This window comes from Panthera pardus, unplaced genomic scaffold, assembly GCF_024362965.1.
Source record: "Panthera pardus isolate Hobbes unplaced genomic scaffold, ASM2436296v1 HiC_scaffold_12, whole genome shotgun sequence".
Lineage (NCBI taxonomy): Eukaryota > Metazoa > Chordata > Mammalia > Carnivora > Felidae > Panthera > Panthera pardus.
The window spans coordinates 58,209,756-58,228,882 of NW_026526677.1; the positions used below are offsets into that span (position 1 = coordinate 58,209,756).

The following is a 19,127-nucleotide window of genomic DNA, read 5'->3' on the forward strand; positions in this document are numbered from 1 at the left end:
AAGGGTGAAGACTTTCCAGATTCGGCCCCGCTTGGCTCTAGTCTCTGTCCCCTGATAACACTGCAGGGTCAGTTCTGCCTATCCCCAGGCCCAACCCTGACCCCAGCAGATGGAGTATAAGCAACTTCAGATTAAATCCATTTGCAACAAGCAATCTGACCCTGTCTCCGTACCCCAAGGCTGATCATTCACTCATTCACTTATTCATTCAACAATCATTATACACATCTGTGTACCAGGCCCTGGGCTGGTAGCAGCAGAGGACACAACGAATTGGGTATGCTCCCTCTGTTTGAGGAGTGTAGAGTTACTGGGGGAAACAGAAATGGGCAAATGTCAGTACGAGGTGACTGTGGTGACCGTGCTGCAATAGGCAGCTCAGAAGGATGCGGAAGCCCAGAGAAGGGCAGGACATTCCAAACCTCAGAGATTCCCTCCCCGCTGAGCCCGTTCACTCTCACTTTGCTTTGACCAGAGAGGAACAATCCCCCCGTCTCCCCCACCATACCACACCATTACGCTTTGCCGGCCTATCTGTGCCGGCCTGTGCTCACAAGAAGGTGGAAGGTCTTACGGTACAGCTGCAGAGGACACACTGGTTGGGCAGGCGGGAAGGGAGCAGCTCGTGGGCACTGAAGATCTCTCCGTGTTGGTACATGGTCCCATTGTGCTGACAGTACTTTGGGGGGGCCCGGAGCCCAGAGGGGGTGTGAGGTTCTTCAAGTGGAGGCGGGGCAGGAAGAAGAAAAAGTTGAGGTTTCACATTACTCCAAAAGCTTGGTCAAAATTCACTGGGCCACTTTTCCGAAGATTTCGCAGCTTATCCTATCTTGGCATTTAAACCAAGCTCTGGCTTCAGCCCTCCCAGCCAGTCCCCATATTAACTAATTGAGAGGTCTCACTGATAACTACATCTGACCATGTTGCTCCCTCTGATGGGTCCCCACCAAGGCCTTTCAGCCCCTCAGTATCTGAGCTGGCCCTGACAAGTGCCAGAAGCCTCAGCTCCACAAAGCCCCACTCAGTGGGGACCTGTATTAGTTCACTTAACATTCAATGAGCATATCCATGAATCCCCTCTAGTGCCAGGCACTGTCCTAGGTGGTGGGGATACAGCAGTGAACAAAACGAGGCCCCACACAGAGTTATATCCTAGTAGAGTCAGCTGGAATGATCTAGACTATCCCTGTGTTTGGTGTAAGCTCCTGTCATTCACTGGCCACCATAGCCCCACTTGTCAGCACCTGCCAACTAGCCAGTCCTCATCCTGCCAGGTAGCAGGATAAGTCTCCATTCCTGAGAGTACCCACTCATTCCCTCAAGACACCTTTACCAAGCACCTTCTCTGTAGCAGGCACCAGGCTAGGCATTAGGAATGGAGTGCTGGGTAAGACCCAGCCCCTCCCAGCAGGACTCTCACATTCTGAGGGGTTAGAGAAATACCCTACGAGCAGTGCTGCTGTAGAAGTAAGGGCTAGGGCAGATGGAAGCACGGAAGTCATGGCAGCACAGAGAAGGAGCCCCTAACTCAGCCGGGGGTGGGGTGGGGTGGGGGGTTGGGCAGGGAGAGTTTTCCAAAGGAGCTGATGGCTGAGCTGAGTTATGAGGAACATGTACAGCCAGGCGGGCAAAGGGGCAGGGCACGGAGAGGGAGAGAGGAGCATGTAAGAAGGAAGGAGCCAATGCACAAAATCAGCAAGGAGAGGTAAGGACTCCTGGAGTGAGCCTCTGCCATGGAGGAGGCACGATGACCCCCCTCATGGGGCAGGATGAAGCTCAGAGCCCCTACTCCCCAAGGGGACTGAGAGCCAGGAACATCTGTGACCCGAGCCAGGGCCTCGGTCAGATCTCTACTGGGGTTCTGCATGGAAAATGAGCCCCTTTGCACACATACTCCATACAGGTCCCCAGCTCACCAGGAGAGCCCTGGTTCCAGAGCCTAGAGACCATAGTCTGGAGCCCTCTTTTATCACCTTCCTGTTGCTTCTAAGCATTAATTCTCCGCTCAATATCTCCCTACCATTATGTTGGTCTCCCCACTGGCTGCCCCTCATTGGCCACGTGGTTACATATACACTTGGTAATGCCTGTTCCTTCTCAGACCACCTCTCCTCTTCTCTCTTTTACCTTCACTTCCTAGAATCCCAGTCTCAGAGGCTCTTAGAATCTTAAAGTCATAGAATCATAAGCATTTAGCATCAAGACACATAGGGTCCCTGAACCTCGGCACTGGGAGAAATCTCCAAATACATGTACTCCAACTCCTGTAGTCATTCCCAGCCCCAGGGTGGGACTCCTGGCATCTCCCTCCAGGGCTTCTGGGCCCCTGCTTACTCACCCCCACTTACACAGGGCATGTCCACCCCCTCCAGCTCTGGCCAGCCAGAGAGAGATTGGAGCCCAAGTGTGCCATCCACAGGCCAAGCACGCCCCTGTTACCTTCAGCCACTTTCCACATTTTCTCCCTCCTTCTGCCAAGCCCAGCTACTTAAGAATGAGAAATTTGCTGCTACCCCAGCCCTCCGTGAGGATTGGGATGTTTCTTCCCCCGAATACCTTTGTCATCTCAACACCTCTGATAGTAGAGACTGCCCCCTCTCATGCCAGAGGCGCCTCTTAGCCAGAAGCCTGCATTGGGATGGGGTCAGCAGGCAAGGGGGAGAATGGATGGGGCAGAGAAGCAGAGAGAGAGGGTGATGAGCAAACACAGAGGAGCCGAAGAGAGAGAGGCCACTTACCCACACAGCGGGGACAGCACTGCTGCGGCTCGGTCACAGGCTGGGGGCAGTGGACAGGCGGGCAGTGGAGGCGGTAACAACTCACATGGGCACTCTGAAGGGGACATGGAAGGGAGGTCCTGATTCCAAAGAACCACTGCCTCCCACCTGAACCTGACCTTTCCCAAAACCCCATCCCAGCTGTGGGACACTACACTTGTTTTCAGCCTGTGACGGAACAAAAACAATCAACTCGATTTGTCCAGTCTCTCCCCTTCCCCTGCTCATGTGCCCCACAGTGTGCACGGACCTGCACAGACCTTGTGTCCCCTTCCCGGTGTTTGAGAAATACAGGTAAAAGGCTGGACTTATTCTGACATTGATCTTGACTGTTGTTGTTTTACATCTGGGGCTTCATTCTTTTACCTCTGAGCCTGAGCTTTGGGGTTACAAGAGAAATGTGACACAGGAGGGCAGGTGACAGGGATGAGGACAAGATTAGAAACCTGATGTGGAGAAGACTCGGGGCTTTGCGATCCACTCCCTGAATCTCTAGGAGGTTTGGGTAACCTTGCACAAAGCCTTGGAGCTGGCACCAGAGAAGGAGGGGCCCAAAGTTCTTTACGCTTTTTCAAGGGCAGCAAATGGAAGAGAAGGGATGGGGCAGAGAAATGGGGGAGGGGGAGTGATGAGCAGAAACAGAGGAGCTAAAGAGAGGGAGGCCACCGCCCCTTCTGGAGGTTTCCCAGCTCACCAGACAGAGTCTGTCAGCCCGACCTAGGTGGCCCATACCTTACTCTCCCCTCTGTTATAAGGGTCATGGCATTCGGGGGCAGGAGAAACGAATTAGCTCCAGTGGATCACGAATCTTGGACTTTGTCAACTGGACCACATGTTGTCACAGACCATTTACATCTGTCTAGTCCATTCATCCACGAATTCTTTTCCAAAAACAAGGGTCATGCCTCGTCTGTTCATCTCTGAATTGTCAGCTCAGGGCCTTGCTCCAGGCTACTGCCTGTTACAGTCTGAACAAAGGAGTGAGTGAATAAATAAGAGCCAGAAAAGAAGGGATAGAGGGCCTCTTTCTTAGATGAAGGGAGGGAGCCAGTTTTGTTCCACTGTGAAGTCAGCGGGTTTGCTTCTAGCCCCCTTGCCCACCGAGTTCCCGGACAGCACCTCTTGCCCCATGGAAAACTCTGGACCAGACCCCAGTCCCTCTGGGGCCACTGCTTCTCAAGATGGCCAGATTGCAAGGACTAATCAGTGTGCTAAGGGGCATCCCAGAGTCCGCAGAATTGGTCTGAGCTCCAAAAGGGGCCTTCTAGAGGCCTGGCACACATGGGTGCTTAATAAGGTGAACTAAGGGGCGAACTAAGTCCCTCAGATGAGAAACTAGGGCAGAGTGCAAGGAACTGTGTGACCTGAAGAGTTAGGATCTCTTTCTTGATTCCAGCCTTGGAGGAGCCAAGGGATGGAGATGATCAGCCACATGCAGCCAGGAATAAAGTAGAGACAGGCAAGGGGTTGAACGGCAGGTGACCAGGTGGAAGGCCATGCAGCCAGACTGCCTCTCAGGAAAGTCATCACTGCCATTTACTGAGGGGCTACTAGGTAGGGACTTTATCTTGTATATATAAATATATGATCTCACTGTATTTGCTCAGCAATCCTAGGGGTAGATACTGCTATCCACACTTTCACAATGAGAAAAGAGCCTCTGTCTGAGAGGTTAAAGTGCCTAAGACCACACAATAGATGAGCACTGTCTCCAGGGTCCCTGCACTTCCGTGATGCTGAGCTGCCCCTGGTGGACGGGATGGGGACTCATTCATTCTCTCAGGATTTACTACACAACTACGGGGGTGCCAGGCCCTCTTTTAGGCTCTAGGGACATAGCAGTGAACCCGACATGGTTTTTGCTCTCGCAGAATTTGCATCCTATGAGTAGGAGAGAGACTATAAAAAATAAACAAGTAGGAACAAGGTCATTTCAGATGTTAAACTTATAATGATAATAAAATAGGGTGATGTGCTTGGGCTAACCAAGTTAGAGTGTTTTAGAAACAGCTACCAAAGAAAGCCTCATAAGGAGGTCACTTTTATGTGACAAACTGTGAGATGAAAGGGACCATTTGTGAGAAGATTCAACTGGCGGGACATATTTCAGGCGGAGGAACCACCGGGTAGGAATGAGGTTGAAGCATTGGCACAGGTAGGAGATGAGGTCTGAGAAAGAGGCAGAAGGCAGCTCATGTAGAACCCAAAGCAGGAAATTTGAATTTTACTTTAGGTGCAGTGAGAAGGTTTAAAGAGTGGAATAACGTGATCAGTTTCAGGTTCAGAAAAGATCATTCTAGCTGCTGTGTGGAGGACAGATTTAGAGGGGGAACAGGGAGACCAGTTGGGAGGCTGGTGTAACAGCCCAGGGAGAGATGAAGGTGGCTTTCATTAAGGGGAGCAGTGGAGAGAAGTAGAGGAATTCAGGATATTTTCTGGAGATACCGGCACGATCACTTGGGTTGGGGAAACTCGGAGGAGGGAGAAACAAATTAGCTCCAGTGGATCACAAAACTTGGACTTTGTCAACTGGACCGCATGATATGTCTGGAATTTTCTGTTATGGTTTTCTTTCTGTTCTCTGGCTATATTTCATAAAGTTCTTTTTGTAAAGCCTGATTGGCCTCAGATGTGCTCAGGAGAACCGGGCGGGGGGCGGGGGGGGGCGGTTGTGGGGGGTTGTGTCTCCGTTGGCAGCAGTGTTCTGCCTCAGACCAACATGGTAGAAGCAGTGGGGAATCAGAGGGAAAGATCCCAGGAGGAGTGAGACCCCAGTGATCAGAGTCAGGAGAGGGGCTAGTCCACCCCCCTCCACCTCCCAATGTCTTCCCAGAAGCTCTTCTGTGCTCCCACTTTGAGGATTGTCTTAACAAGGGAGGGCCTTATAGGCTTTCTGCATTCCTCTCTTGGCTTTTGTTCAGGGAAAGATGCCAAGGGGCTGGCTCCAGGTAGGAGCTAGGTACGCTGTCCCCCTCAAGCACCAGCACCCAGACAAAGACTGTTGAGGATATCGCACCAACCAGGCTGGGCCCAGGCAGCTGAAGGGGTGTTTCAAGCCTCCCAAATCACTCCCCCTCCATCCTCACCCCTCCACCCTCATACCTGGCCTGAGAATTCTGGGCCATCTGGGGATCTTATTTATTCCACCCAGTTGATAGTGCAAGGCTCTGTGGAGGGTGCTGGGGTGGGGTGGGGGAAAGGACACAGAAGTGAACAAAAAGATCTGGTCTCTGCCCCAGTTTGTTCAGCCTCTGGCAGGACACCAAATTGGGCATGAGTAGCAGCCAGGAAGACCTGCTCTCAGGGGCCCCATGTAGAAGGGGCAGTAACTGACAGACACAGATAATTATTATGCTTGGCCAACAGTGATCAGGAGAAAGGGACAGAGAATCTTATGTGGCATCCAAGAAGGAGACACACTTGCAGGCGAGGCATCCAATAATAAGGCTAATGGTGAGGGGGGCATTTGGGTGAAGCCTTAAAGAGTCAGCATTTGAGCCAATGGAGTTGGGAGAGCACATCCTAAGGCAGGGCAGCAAGAGAGGTGGCCGGAAGGAAATAGCACAAGGAAAGGAAGGAATGGGAGGTCAGAACAGGGAGGCTCTTGTCCTCTGCTGCATGGGACACAAGGAGGCTGGCAGCAGCCAACATGGAAGGAAGGCTGGGCTGAAAGATGGAAGGGCCGGGTCCCCAGCCCAGCCCAGCCACTGACCCGTGGTGTGACTGATCTCTGGGAGGCGCACACAGCTGTCTGTTCCCACGTATTGCGTACTCGCTAGGGAAGTAGCATGGCCCCACCCTCTCTCTGGGGTGACTTCTCTAGGGTCTCCCGGACATACCTGTCACAGGTGGTCACGCGGCCAAAGGAACGTACCTCAGAGCAAGTACAGCGCAGGCAGTACATCAGGCCCTGTGGCTCCAAGTAGGGGTGCCAGCTCTCACCGGGGGAATATCTCTTCCCATGGAAAAGGCAGAACATGTCTGGGCCTGGCAAACCAACCGGTACTTTGTCAGTCCTAGGAGGCTCCAGCCCAAAGACCCTGCTTCATCTCTTCTTCTTTCTGGCTCTAGGAAGGACGTCATCTGGACCACTTAGGTGAAAGGGAATCCACCAGAAGTACTCTCCAGTCAGGGGCCCAGAATATCCGAGTTTGTTAGCTTGTCCACACACTTGCCGTGTGACCTTGGATGTGTCACTTCCCCCTTCTGAACCTTAACACTTCTCTCACAGGGCAGTTAGGGGGATCAGACAGTGAAAGTGTTTACAGATTTAAATTGTAGTATAAATGTTATTAGATGAACACTCTGAGGCCCTGAGAGGATAAATTAAGGTCAGTCACCAAGGAGGTCAGTCACCTTTAGGGTCAGTCACCAAGGAGGGATGCTAGCCCAAGCTTCCTGACTCTCAGTCCAGAGCTCCTTCTATCCTCATAATAACACTGGCTTCCTTTCCCTTGGTCCCATTTTGCTTATTTATTTACTGCATCTCTGCACCCCACCCCTTCCCACTGCTGAGCCTCTCCCTACACACACACACACACACACACACACACACACACACACCATCTCTGGGTCCTATGACCCACCTTTTCAATAAAGCCACTCAGAGCAATTTTTCTGTGTTCATACTGTACTGTGTCCTTACAGCTCAGCAAGCTGTGATGGAAAGTGTTTGAACTGGGAAAACAAGGGCTACGTAGTGAAAAGTTCTTAGAAAGCTGACCCCTAAATTTCCTTAACAATGGTCATTGCGACTACTATGGTTGCACTATGGTTGATTACTTTTGTGATCTGCATGTCAGTTGTCTATATGCAGATGAATGCTTCTAGGAATGACTGAGAAATGGTTGTTTCACCAGGTGGGTTAGATACATCTCCTGCAATCCTGCTTTCCTCACTCACTTCACACAGCCAATCAGTCTCCCCGCCTGCCCCCACCTCTTACCAGATCACCACCTAGGCTTGGGTCGGGGCTCCAGGTCTGGCTCACAGCCCTGTGCCTCACCCTGCTGCCTTTTGCCCTGTCCCCGCCAGATCTTCTCCTCACAGGTACCTGGTGATTTTTACAACCCAGAAGGGATGCTGTCAGTCCTACAGGAAAACTCTTTTAGGGAGCAACTGGGATGCCTAGCACAAGCTAAGCTGTCCCCAAGGTTTGTGGAATTAGATGAGATTGAGCTATGGAAAAAGGAGCCAACATTTATTGACTATCTTCTCTTTACATAAATTACTTAATTCTCTCATTGGCATTATTGTTTTGAACGTTAAATTGGATGATGCTTGTCAAGGGCTTACTTAGCCCAGTTCCTAACACTTAGTCGAGTGCTAGGATTATGATAATTGTGGTAACAATGACCCTGCAAGATGGGTCATCTTGAATAGATGATAGTGTCCCTCTAACAGGGTCGTGGGGTTGTTACCGTAATGATGAGAAAACTAGATGGAAAAACTGAGGATGCACTTGTCTAGGCCATCCAGCTAGTGTTTTAAATCTAGGACTCTACTCCCAGGCAGAGCCCTCCGCAGTTCACCTCCCCACTCCATGGTTTTTTGCCCAATCCCAGGGCCTAGGGGCTCCTCTCTCTGCCTCAGCCGGCACCTTACCCTGTTCTCTATTTTCTTTCCCTGTTCCCTACTGGCCTAGAATCTAGAAGGTGCCTTTCATACCTCCTCCTGCCCACTTCCTAGAGTCTTCCTGTTAGATATTGGACCACACAGAATCACAGAGAGCTGAAAGCAGCACACCAGCAGGGGCAGCTCGTGCAATGCAGAAATCGCCTCTCCAAGTCGGGGGTGCTGGGGCAGGTCCCTGGCACACACCTCCAGAGGAGAGAGGCTCAGGGGCCATTCCTAACCTGCAGAAAGTTTCCCCTGTAAGAAGCTGGAACCGGCCTCCCTCTGGTTCCTTGCATGACTCCTGCTCTGCCTTTCAGGCCTCCAGGAACAAAAATTTGAAGTCCCGGTCATGATGCCCTCAGAGTCTGTGCTTCAGTGGCCGCTGGGGACTGTAGCAGCACAAGGCTTGGTTCTCTCCCCACCCCCTCCCCAGCTCCCTAAAGTAGAGGGGGGATCAGACAGCAGATCCCGTTCCCAGCAAGGCCCAGGCTGGCCCGTATCAAATGAGCTGTGTTTATCTCTCAGCCCCCGCTGGCGGAGAAGGCGGGACCCAGCCCCAGCTGGGGTGCTTGTCAGAGCCAGCCCAACTCTCCAAGGATTGAATAATGTCTTTCTTCCTCAGTCCCCTCCCCCCACCCGGGAGGGGGCCGATTGCAACACAACCTCGAAGAAGCCTTCGGTCTGAGCCTCGTTGCTGAAGAAACCCTGCACTCCCACCTTCCTTGGGGCGGCCCTGTAGCCTGGCCCCTGTGCCAGTTGGCACCCCTCCCCCTTGCCGCCTGCTCAGAGCACGGAGACAGAGGGAACGGCTCAGCCCATGCCCAGGCCAGGAAGCCGGTTGCCCCACCAACAGACCTGGCAGTGGCTGAGAACGTGTGGGGCCTGGCAGGCCGGTCCCTCAACCCCAGGAGGCCCTGCGGCCACAACCCCACCCAACCACACCTTCCAAGGTGAGAGGCACAAGGAAGGGTGGCATTGCCTGGGGCTCCCTTTTATACCAGGGAGGTGAGTGCCCCAAGGCCATGCCAAAGCCAAGCAGAAAGAGGACCAGCCAGGCCGCAGCCTCTTCCATCCCTGCAGTCCTGGCTTTAGCCCCCATCCTTGCTTATGGCTGGGAGGAGCTCTAACTCCTTTTGCCACCAAATCACCTTGTGACAATGAGGAAGCCTTGCTCTTCCTTCTCTCAGCCTCAGTTTCTCTTCTGCAAAATAAGGGGGGTGGTGAACTTTGATCTCCAAAGGTTTCTGCACAGATACTGCTTATGAGTCTGTGATTTCTCAATTCTAAGACTGCGAGTTTCTAAGATTGAAGATTTGAGAATTCTGTGCTTCTAAGAGCCTACATTTCATGAGAACATGAAGCTTCTGTGATTTTGTGGTTCTAAGATCTGATCATTTCAAGCTTCCACGATTTAGGATATATTGGTGGTGCCACACACCCAAGCTCTCGGGGCTTCCAAGGTGGGCTAGGATAAGGTTCAGGGAGCCAGTGAGTAACATGAAGAAGGAGGCCAAGTTCATCTCTCATCCCCTCCTTTCCCATCTGCTCCCTTGATCTTCTGTGGCCTTCTCCCACCTGCCCTGCCCTTGGGCCTGCCCTGCTGCCCCTCTCCACCCACCACCGTACCTCATCCCATCCACCTGTACCCACATTCCTCTCCCCAACTCAGGGGGCAACTGGGCCTGCTCTTGAGGATCTTTTGGAGTTAATGGCCCCTAGCAGTGATGTCTAACTCAGGGAAAAGACAGCAGTGGAGGAAAAGGACAGTTGGCCCTGTTCCAGGCTTTAGACAGAGAAGAATTAAAGTTGGACAGGCTTCCTACCCCTCAAAATGCATGTAGGTGTGTGTATATAGTCCAAAGACCCTGGCTTTGGAGTCAGATAGGTCAGGATTCAAACTGGATTTGGCTTTTATCTGTAGCCTGAGTTTAGACAAATTACTTAATCGCTCCAGGTCTCAGTTTCCATATCTGTTAAACAGGATTAGTTTTGGCTACCTCTCAGGGTTATTGTAGAATTAAATCAGATAATATATGCAACGTGCCTAGTGCCTGACATGTATTAGATGCTCTGTTAAATGGTAGATTAGGGGCACCTGGGTGGCTCAGTCAGTTAAGCGTCTGACTTTGGCTCAGGTCATGATCTCACAGTTTGTGAGTTTGAGCCCCGTGTTGGGCTCTGTGCTGACAGCTCAGAGCCTGGAGCCTGCCTCGCATTCTGTGTCTCCCTCTCTCTCTGCCCCTCCCCCACTTGTGCTCTGTCTCTCTCTGTCTATCAAAAATAAATAAATGTAAATGGTAGGTTAAAAACAAAAAGCAGATCCGGGTGCTGACTCCAAACTTCCCTACCAGTCTGTTTGTCATGGTATTCCATTTGTTCCCACAATTTTATGGGCAGCCCCCAGACACCCATTAGGGCATGAATATCAGGGTAACTGCCACTGAGGCCACATCTCCCAGGTGTCATTTACAACCTCACCAACCCTGTTTCCTGTGGCTCCCCACACTCTCCTAGCCGCACTCACAAGCCAGATTCCCTCAACACCCCCTCTGCCTACACAGACCTCAGGGATGGGATACAGAGATGAAAGGGGTCAGGAGGCTGGAGAGGGAGGGAGAGGCTCACAAGGGGCCTTGAGAATCCAGAGGGCAAAAGAAAGGCACGGAAAAGTTTTAAACCGGGGCATGCCCATGGTCAGGTTTGCATTTTAGCATTATCAGTGTGGCCACAGGAGTGGAGAATGGGTTGGAGGAGTTGGAGGGCAAAACTGGAGGCAGAGAGACCAGGGAGGCTGTTGCAGTCACTGGTTGTGAGAGAATGCTGGCCTGGGCCAAGACGGAAGCCGCGCCCATGGGCAAAAGTGCAGATTTGAGGAACACTTAGGAGGTATGGTGGGCGGGCTTTGGGGCAGGCTGGATGTGGGCGGGGAGGATAAAGGAACAGTCTACAGTAGGAGGACTGAGGTTTCAGGCCTGAACAACCAGGTGAATGGGGAGCACTTGATACAAAAACAGAAAGTGTTATTATCATTAGGTGTAGTAATGTTACTTCCTGCTATTCATTCATTTATTGAGCTTTTGTGTATCAAGTCTTCTACAAGTCTGTGGGCCTGGGCCATGACTAAGTAAGACACAGTCCCCATTCTCAAGAAGCTCACAGCCTAATGAAGAAGATGGATAGATATAATACAGCTGACCCTGAACAACACAGGTTTGACCTGCACAGGTCCACTTATATGTGGATTTTTTACACCACGGTACTGTAAATGTATTTTCTCTTCCTTATGATTTTCTTAATAACATTTTCTTTTCCCTAGCTGACATTATTGTAAGATTACCATGTGTAATACATATAACACACAAAATATGTATTGATTGACTGCTTATGTTATCGGTAAGGCTTCAAGTCAATAGTAGGCTACCAGTTATTAAGTTTTGGGGTGAGTCAAAAGCTAAAGGCAGGTTTTTGACTCTGAGGGGCTTGGTTCCCTTAACCCCCACATTGTTCAAGCATCAACTGTACATACAGTGTGACAAGTTCTATGACAGTGAAAGCACAGAGTCTTTGGGGAAGGCTTCCCCCCAGAAAAGATGCCTGGCCTGGATGTTGGAGGGGTTAACAAGATGCAGACGGAGGGGAAGGACCGTCAGGCAGGTCAGGAGCTACGTGCAAAGGCACAGAGGTGGGGGTGACTGTGGTTCACGCAAGGCCGCTGCAGGTGGCTGGGACGTGCCGGGTGCTAGCTCCCCTTCCTGCCCGAAGCATCCGCTTGAATAGGCCATAGCCAAAGCTCTTCCCTAGCTTGACACTGACTTAAAGTCGCTGGACTTAGTTGGTCCCATCTGATCTCAGGGCAACAGCGTTTACCATATAGACTCTAAATCTTATCATGTCACCTCAGACTGCCATGAGCTGGCTCTTGCCTGCTTTTCCAGCAACACTGTCAGTGGTGGCCTCGTTTTCAGCCTCCCCTCCTCTTGTTGAATCTCTCACTCTTTCACCACCCCACCAGGCTCTTTCGCACTTCTGCGCCTTCCCATGCGGTTTCCTTCACTTGGAATGTGATTCTCCAACTCCATGTTTGGCCAACTCATTCTCATTCTTCAAAAGCCTGTCTAGATGCTGCCCTTTCGGTGAAGCCGCCCCACCCTTCCAGGCCAGCTGCCAGTCCTTCCTCAGGGCTCCCACAGAACTGAGTTCAGCCCTCTGTGACAACTCCTGTCACTGGGTTTGAAGTACTTATTAAGTGCATTCTTCTTCCTTACTCAACTGTGAGCTTCTTCAGAGCAGGGACCACATCTCATTACTTTTTGGGTCTCTAGTGCTCTGCACAGGTCCTACACAGAGTTGGTGCTCGATAAATGAACGTGCCATGAAAGAATTGAGTCAGCGGAGAGGGGAAGTTCTGGAAGAGGAGGTGATTGATGGTCCTTAATCCCGGAAACCTCTTTAACAAAGAAAATACTTCATCATGTGGTAAGATGGCACTTTTAGCACTTTGACCCTTAGCACTTTGACCTTGCCACCTAACCGGAACTAGCCTTTGACCTCCCCTTTCCAGCCCTCGCCATCTAAACTCCCAAGCCAAATACCATGTAAAAAAGGGCAGAAGCCCGGGTAGGTAAGGGGATGAGCAATTCCATGATCTTCACATGTAAGTCAGAGTTTCCAATCTGTTCCATCCGAGGTCATCCCACAGTCTGCTTTGAAACTCTCATGCTATAAAGGCCTCATAGGGGATAGTTAGGAGTGGGTAGTGTGATTGGGAATTCTTCCAAGAAGAAACAGAAAAGACAACCAAAAAGAAGCTTCTTGGATGCAGGGGAGGCTGGAAGGGACCAGGGGATCTGGGGTGTGAGGAGAGAGGCCTGGGACTGTGGCTGGCCTGTCCCCAGCCTGCAAGAACTCAAGAAACCTGAGCGAGCCAGCTGTGCAGGAATGTGAGAAAGTTTACATCTTTTCCCTTGTGCCCACACAGCCATTATTTATTTATAGTTCCCTTTCATGCAAACAAACTTGCTTCCCTCTAAGACATAAGCTCTGCTCTGGGCACTGGCACCCAATGGGGGAGGCCTCCTAAGGGAATCAGAAGTGAAAACCTTAGGTCCTCAGTAGCTAAGCTGTATGACCTAGGGAAATGGCCCTCACTCTGAACCTGACTCCTCTTCTCTGGCACATGATGGATGTTCAGGAGTACAGAAGGACCTGAAATGAGAGACCTGTCAAACCAGGAAAGGCAGCTCTGTTACCAGCAAGTGTCGGGGGCGGGGGGGGGGGGGGGTGCGGGCAGAGATGAGACCATTTACATGCTGTTCTGCCTTGGACATAGATACTTAGATTCACAGAATCTTAGAAAGTTAGGGACTGAGAGATGACATCCAATCCTTTATTTTACAGATGTGGAAACTGAGTCCGAGAAGAGAGGTCGGGACTTGCCTAAGATCATTGATTTATGCTAGCACAAACTCCAGTGGCAGTCTTCAGATCTGAGGGGGGGTGCTTATAGGAACACCCCTTCCCTAAGGGGGCAGGACCAGAAGAAATGGCTTTGAATTGCGAACAAAAGGATCCAGGTGAGATATAAGGAAGAATCCCAGCTGTAAGAATGGGTAACATAAGAAGACTGGAACCGCCTTCTCTGGGATGGGATGAGATCCCCTCCAGGGGGTTGCCTGAAATGATCTCAGCACTGCATCTCCCAGGGGCACCGCTCTCACACCAGTCCTTTTCTTTGGGAGTCCAAGGGATTCAGGATCCCTCTCCCAGAGACTGGCGCCATGGCTGGTGGCTGGGGGAACTTGAGAGGCCAGTCCTGGAACAGGTGCAACAGCTGGAACAACTGCGCAGCTGTTACCCAGCTCCTGCTCAGCAGCCAGCTAGCCAGTGAGTGAGACAGAGACCTCTACTGGTGGGAGTGAGGAAGTGCAGAACCACCTAGACAGACCCAGAGAGGGGCCTGCCGGAGCCAGATGTCAAGCCTTCACTCAGGTGTCCCCCTCCCCCGTGTAAATCTGGACAGGTAGATGGGGATGCAACTAAGCTGAAAAGCAGGGCAGGGTCCCTGCCGGTGGGTCCCCCTACACACCCACTGTTCTAGACCTCCTAAGTACTGGAGGGGCCACTCCTGGTGTCTGAGGATCTATTGACTCCTCCCTAGCAGGACAGGAGTACAAGGCTGCAGACGTAAACACCCTGACTTCCTTTCCCGAAGCTCAGAACAGGCTCAGAATCAAGGCAACAGCATCTTTGGATCTTAGAGTCTTAGAATCATGGGATATTAAAGCCAGAAGTGTCCTCAATGATTGTCTCTTGGGGTCAACCATCTCTCTTTACTGCTGGGAAAACTGAGGGGGAGAGAAAGGCAACTTGTCTGGTGTCTGTGTGGCTGGAATTAGTAGCAGAGCCAGGCTGAGGCCCTGACCTTCTGATTCCAAGTTTGTCCTCTGTACTACTTCATACGATGGGAGCTCCCTTCCTGCCCTATCTCTGCTTCTGCAGTCTGGGATTCTGTCACTTGGGAACAGAAGCCTCAATTCCCACAGTTCACATCACCTTTGGAGAGAGGCTAGAGCAATTGATGGTTTTACCTGATAACTGACTGTCTCTTGAAAGCAGGACTGGGCAGCGGGAGGGAAGAGAAAGCAGAAGCGAGCCGGATACCTTGCGGGTGGGAGGGGGTGGGAATAGTAAGGGAGGAGCACAAGGAAGAGGCGCTGACATAGGGGGAAGAGCACCAGAGAGGGAGTCAAGATACTAGGCCGGTTCTCGTTCCACAGAGAAATGGATACCCAAACTGACTAACATCATACATGTATGTGTCTTCACCTGGGGCTGGGGTCAATACCAGTCAGTGACCAGGTCACAGACCTGGAATCGGGGTTAAGTCCGTGGTCAGGGCTTTGAGGATCAGGGCTCAGCCTGTGGCCAGAGCTGAGACTCAGTCCGGGTTGAATTCAATCTGTGGCTGGAAACAGAGCCAAGGACAGAATAACCTTTGTTTGAATAGCCTTTTTGCACTGTAACTGAGGAGCAAACTGCCATGTGTGTTCACAGGCCTTTGGCATTCCGCAGGGCTGAGCCACCTCAGGAGTCTGACATGACACAGACTTGAGAATTCCCATCCGTTGGTGTCACTTCTGAAAGCACCTAAGGTGACACCAGGAGATTTCTTATGTACAACGGGCCTTAGATCTTACTTGAACTAAGACAAGAACCATCATAAGAGACCTCCAAATAGGACTCTGGCAAATGACTATAGAATAGGATTGTTCCGGGGCGCCTGGGTGGCTCAGTCGGTTGAGCCTCCGACTTCAGCTCAGGTCACGATCTCACGGTCCGTGAGTTCGAGCCCCGCGTCGGGCTCTGGGCTGATGGCTCAGAGCCTGGAGTCTGCTTCCGATTCTGTGTCTCCCTCTCTCTCTCTGCCCCTCCCCCATTCATGTTCTGTCTCTCTCTGTCTCAAAAATAAATAAACGTTAAAAAAAAAAAAAGAATAGGATTGTTCCTAGATTCATAGATTGTCAGCACTAGACAAAGTGAGGCTCCGAGCAGGGAAGTGATCTGTTCAAATTCACACAACCCATAAGCAACAAATCTATTCTTTAGTAAATTTGCTGTATGAACTTGGGCAAGTCACTCCCACTTTCTGGGCTTCAGTTTAACTATAGGAAAATTGGGGGGGTAGAAGCAGACGATTTTCTAAATTTTTTTAATGTTTATTTATTTTGAGAGAGAGACAGAGCATGAGCAGGAGAGGGGCAGAGAGAGAGGGAGACACAGAATCCGAAGCAGGCTCCAGGCTCCGAGCTGTCAGCACAGAGTCCAATGTGAGGCTCAGACTCACAAAACGTGAGACCGTGACCTGAGCTGAAGTCGGGTGCTCAACCGACTGAGCCGCCCAGGTGCCCCAGAAGCAGATGATATTCAAAGGCTCTTTCAGCTCTGACATCCCAGAATCTGAACACACCCCTCTGAATACCAGCCCACCTCACTTTAACTCAAGTCTGCTCTGAGTTGTTTTCTTGTGCGTCTGTCGCTAAGACACTGCCTGAAGGCCAGTGGAGGCACAGAGGAAGGAGTGGATCAGGTGGCCAGGGAAAGTTTGCTGGAAGAAGTTTGACCTGGCAAGGTGGTGAAGGCCTGACAAGATATGGGAGGCCAAGAGCAGGGGTGTGGGTAGGACAAGAGCAATCCTGCACAACGATCTGATTCTAGGACATCTTTCCAAGATGCATCAGGGGCAATGGTACCCGGAGAAACACCTTGGGAGCTAAGAACGATGTGCCAAGAGGAAGGGAGGCAGGCATAGAGGGCATTCAGTACTAAGTCCCTTTTAAGAAACAACAGGTAAGTGTTAGGAGGAAACCTCCAGGGCCCAAGGAAGGGGAGGAGGAATTTACTGAGTACTAGGCATTGTGCTGGCTGACTGAACACAGTCACTTCCCTTAATCCTCCCAAGAACTCTTTGGGTTCCAGGTAAGTATGTGTCTTAGGTGATGAAATCGAGGCTCAGAGAAGTTGTGACTTATGAGAAGTCACACAGCCGCTAAGGGGCAGAGGCAGGACTTGAACCCAACAGAGTTCCTTCCATTACTTGTTACTAAGGACTTCTATGAGTCTCATGCTAAGGGCAGCCCAGAGACGACCAGACTTGCAGCCTGCCCTCACAAGCAGAGACAAGAATGAAACAAAATCCAGCACTGCCAGCTCAGGAAAGTCATGTGCCAAAGAAAGGCAGCAACGGGGGAGTGGAGCTGTGGGGAGGGCAGAGCGCTAGGCGGGGAGTTGGGAACCTGGGGTCTTCATCCCAGGCTCTGCGCTGTGTAACCTGAAGCAAACCACTGCCCCTCCTTGTCCTCAGTTCCTTTATCAGGTATTTCAGGGTTTGAACTAAACTCCTTCCTTCTCATCAAGAGAATCTTGGTTTTGTTTTCCATCTTCACAGTATTCTAAGAGACTGGGGATGGAGAGGAGGTCCAGGAGCCTCTGGCAGAGGCAGTGAGGGAACTGAGCTGCAGAGAGATTATATAAACTGTTTGAGGTTACACTGTCTAAGTGGAGAAGCATGAATTTGGGAACTGATTTTTTTTTTTTTTAAGACGCTACCATGTACCAGCTAGTTGCTTTATTATATTTTCTCCAATTTAATTCTCACAACAGTCCTGGGATTTTTGACTCCCATTTTATAGATTGGGAAACTGAGGCTTAGAGAGGTGCCCTCCATCAGCTGGTATTCAGAAGATCTGGGATAGTGAAGACTGGTCTATCTCCCTGTGCCCTGCTGCCTCCCAGGGTCTTACAGCTCCAAATCAGGGTTCCTTCCAGATGCTTTGCTGTGCAGCAGGGGGAAAAGCATAGGACTTGGAATTGGAGAGCTCTGGCGTTGGATGGCTTACTAGCTCTGTAAACTTCAGCAAGTTTCTTCTGTTACCCTAAGTTTTCTCATCTGTAAAATGCAAATGATAGTACCCACCTCTTGGGAGTCACGTGAGGATCACAACAGATAACAGAATGAGGTTACCTAGCGAGCTCTTCTTTCTTTGCACCGGCTCCCTTTGAATACAATAGTCTTTACATCTCCATCACCTTCTTCACACCCTTGCAGCCAAACATACCCTGCTCTCTGCTGAGAATATAAAGCACCACCACCAGCCTACACACATGCGCACAGTGTCCTGCCTTCTCTCCCACTGCCCTCAGTCCCCCTCTCCTCAGTTCCCTGGCAGCAGCCCCCCTGGCCCTGAGTTTTGCCAAGTTCCCCCCAGTATCCCAGACTCATCAGCCCATACTGGTCGGCAGAGGAGTCTCCACTCTCCCCGCACAGGTGCTGCCTGGAAGGCTGCCAGAACAGTGTGGGGTCCCAAGTCCTGGCACTTTCCCTGCACATCCCAGGGGCTCGCATCCCTCCTCTGCTTATCCAGCCCTCCCCTCCCCTACTTACGGGCTCGTGCGTGAGAATCCAAGGGGAACCAGAGCAGCGCGAGTCCCAGCAAGGAGGAGAGGACCCTTACCTCGGGAACCATCCTTCCTTCCCCCGGGGCCAGGCCGCCAGGCGCTGAGCCAGGAGGGGCGTCGGGAGAAACTGAGATGAGGACACTGAGGCACAGGGGCACAAAAGCAACCAGGGGGGGCTGCTGCTACAGTGGAGAGTCAGAGAAGGGTCGAGTAGGCGGTGAGAACAGAAAGAGAGGTCCAAGGTGGGAATAAGAGGAAGGTGGAAAGAGGACAAGGGAAAAGGAAAGACAGATGGAGAGATGCAGGAAGGTACGGCAAGAAGGGAAAGCAATAAAAGCAAAGGAGAAGGTGAGAGGGAGGGGAGGAGGAGAAAGACGGGGAGGACAGGGGTCTGCAGAGCGCGCAGCGTTGGGCTAGGCGCGCGGGAGCAGCGGGCGGTTCCCGGCGCGCGGGCTAGAATCGGCCGGCGCCCCCTGCTCGGTGGGCTCGGGGTCGGGCTGCGGGGTCCTGGGGCCCGGCGGGCCGGCGGTACCGGCGGCGGCGAAGGCGCGGCGGCCACGGGGGCTGGCTGAGCGCGGGCCGGCTGTGCACGCCAAGGGCGCCAGGCGCCGCGCTCGGGCGCATTTGTACTTTGCCGCGGGAAGCAGGCAGCCCCGGCCTGGCGCTGGCCTAGCGCTGGCGCCTCCTCTGGGGCACCGCGGGCTCGGTGGATTGGCCACCCGAGAAACAGGCCCACTTTACCCCTCCTCTCTGGTGCGGGTCTCTGGGACGCACGCTCCA

General features: G+C 51.9%; 1 protein-coding gene across 5 annotated transcripts in view; it reads right to left on the bottom strand.

The window, feature by feature from the left end:
* CHRDL2 (chordin like 2) overlaps window positions 1-18,876 on the bottom strand; it is a 32,665-nt gene extending 13,789 nt beyond the window's left edge. For 2 of the 5 annotated variants that reach the window (XM_053900088.1, XM_019449824.2), the window contains exons 1-4: window positions 18,334-18,876; window positions 6,652-6,764; window positions 2,739-2,832; window positions 575-717 (exon numbers count right to left, since the gene is read on the bottom strand). In XM_053900088.1, coding sequence (XP_053756063.1) covers window positions 575-717; window positions 2,739-2,832; window positions 6,652-6,764; window positions 18,334-18,415 — 432 coding nt within the window. In that variant the 5' untranslated portion in view covers window positions 18,416-18,876. Of the gene's footprint in view, window positions 1-574; window positions 718-2,738; window positions 2,833-6,651; window positions 6,765-8,632; window positions 8,909-18,333 lie in introns of those variants that run through there. The other 3 variants (XM_019449825.2, XM_053900087.1, XM_053900089.1) reach the window with 3 other exon arrangements.
* Window positions 18,877-19,127: the final 251 nt, after the last annotated feature.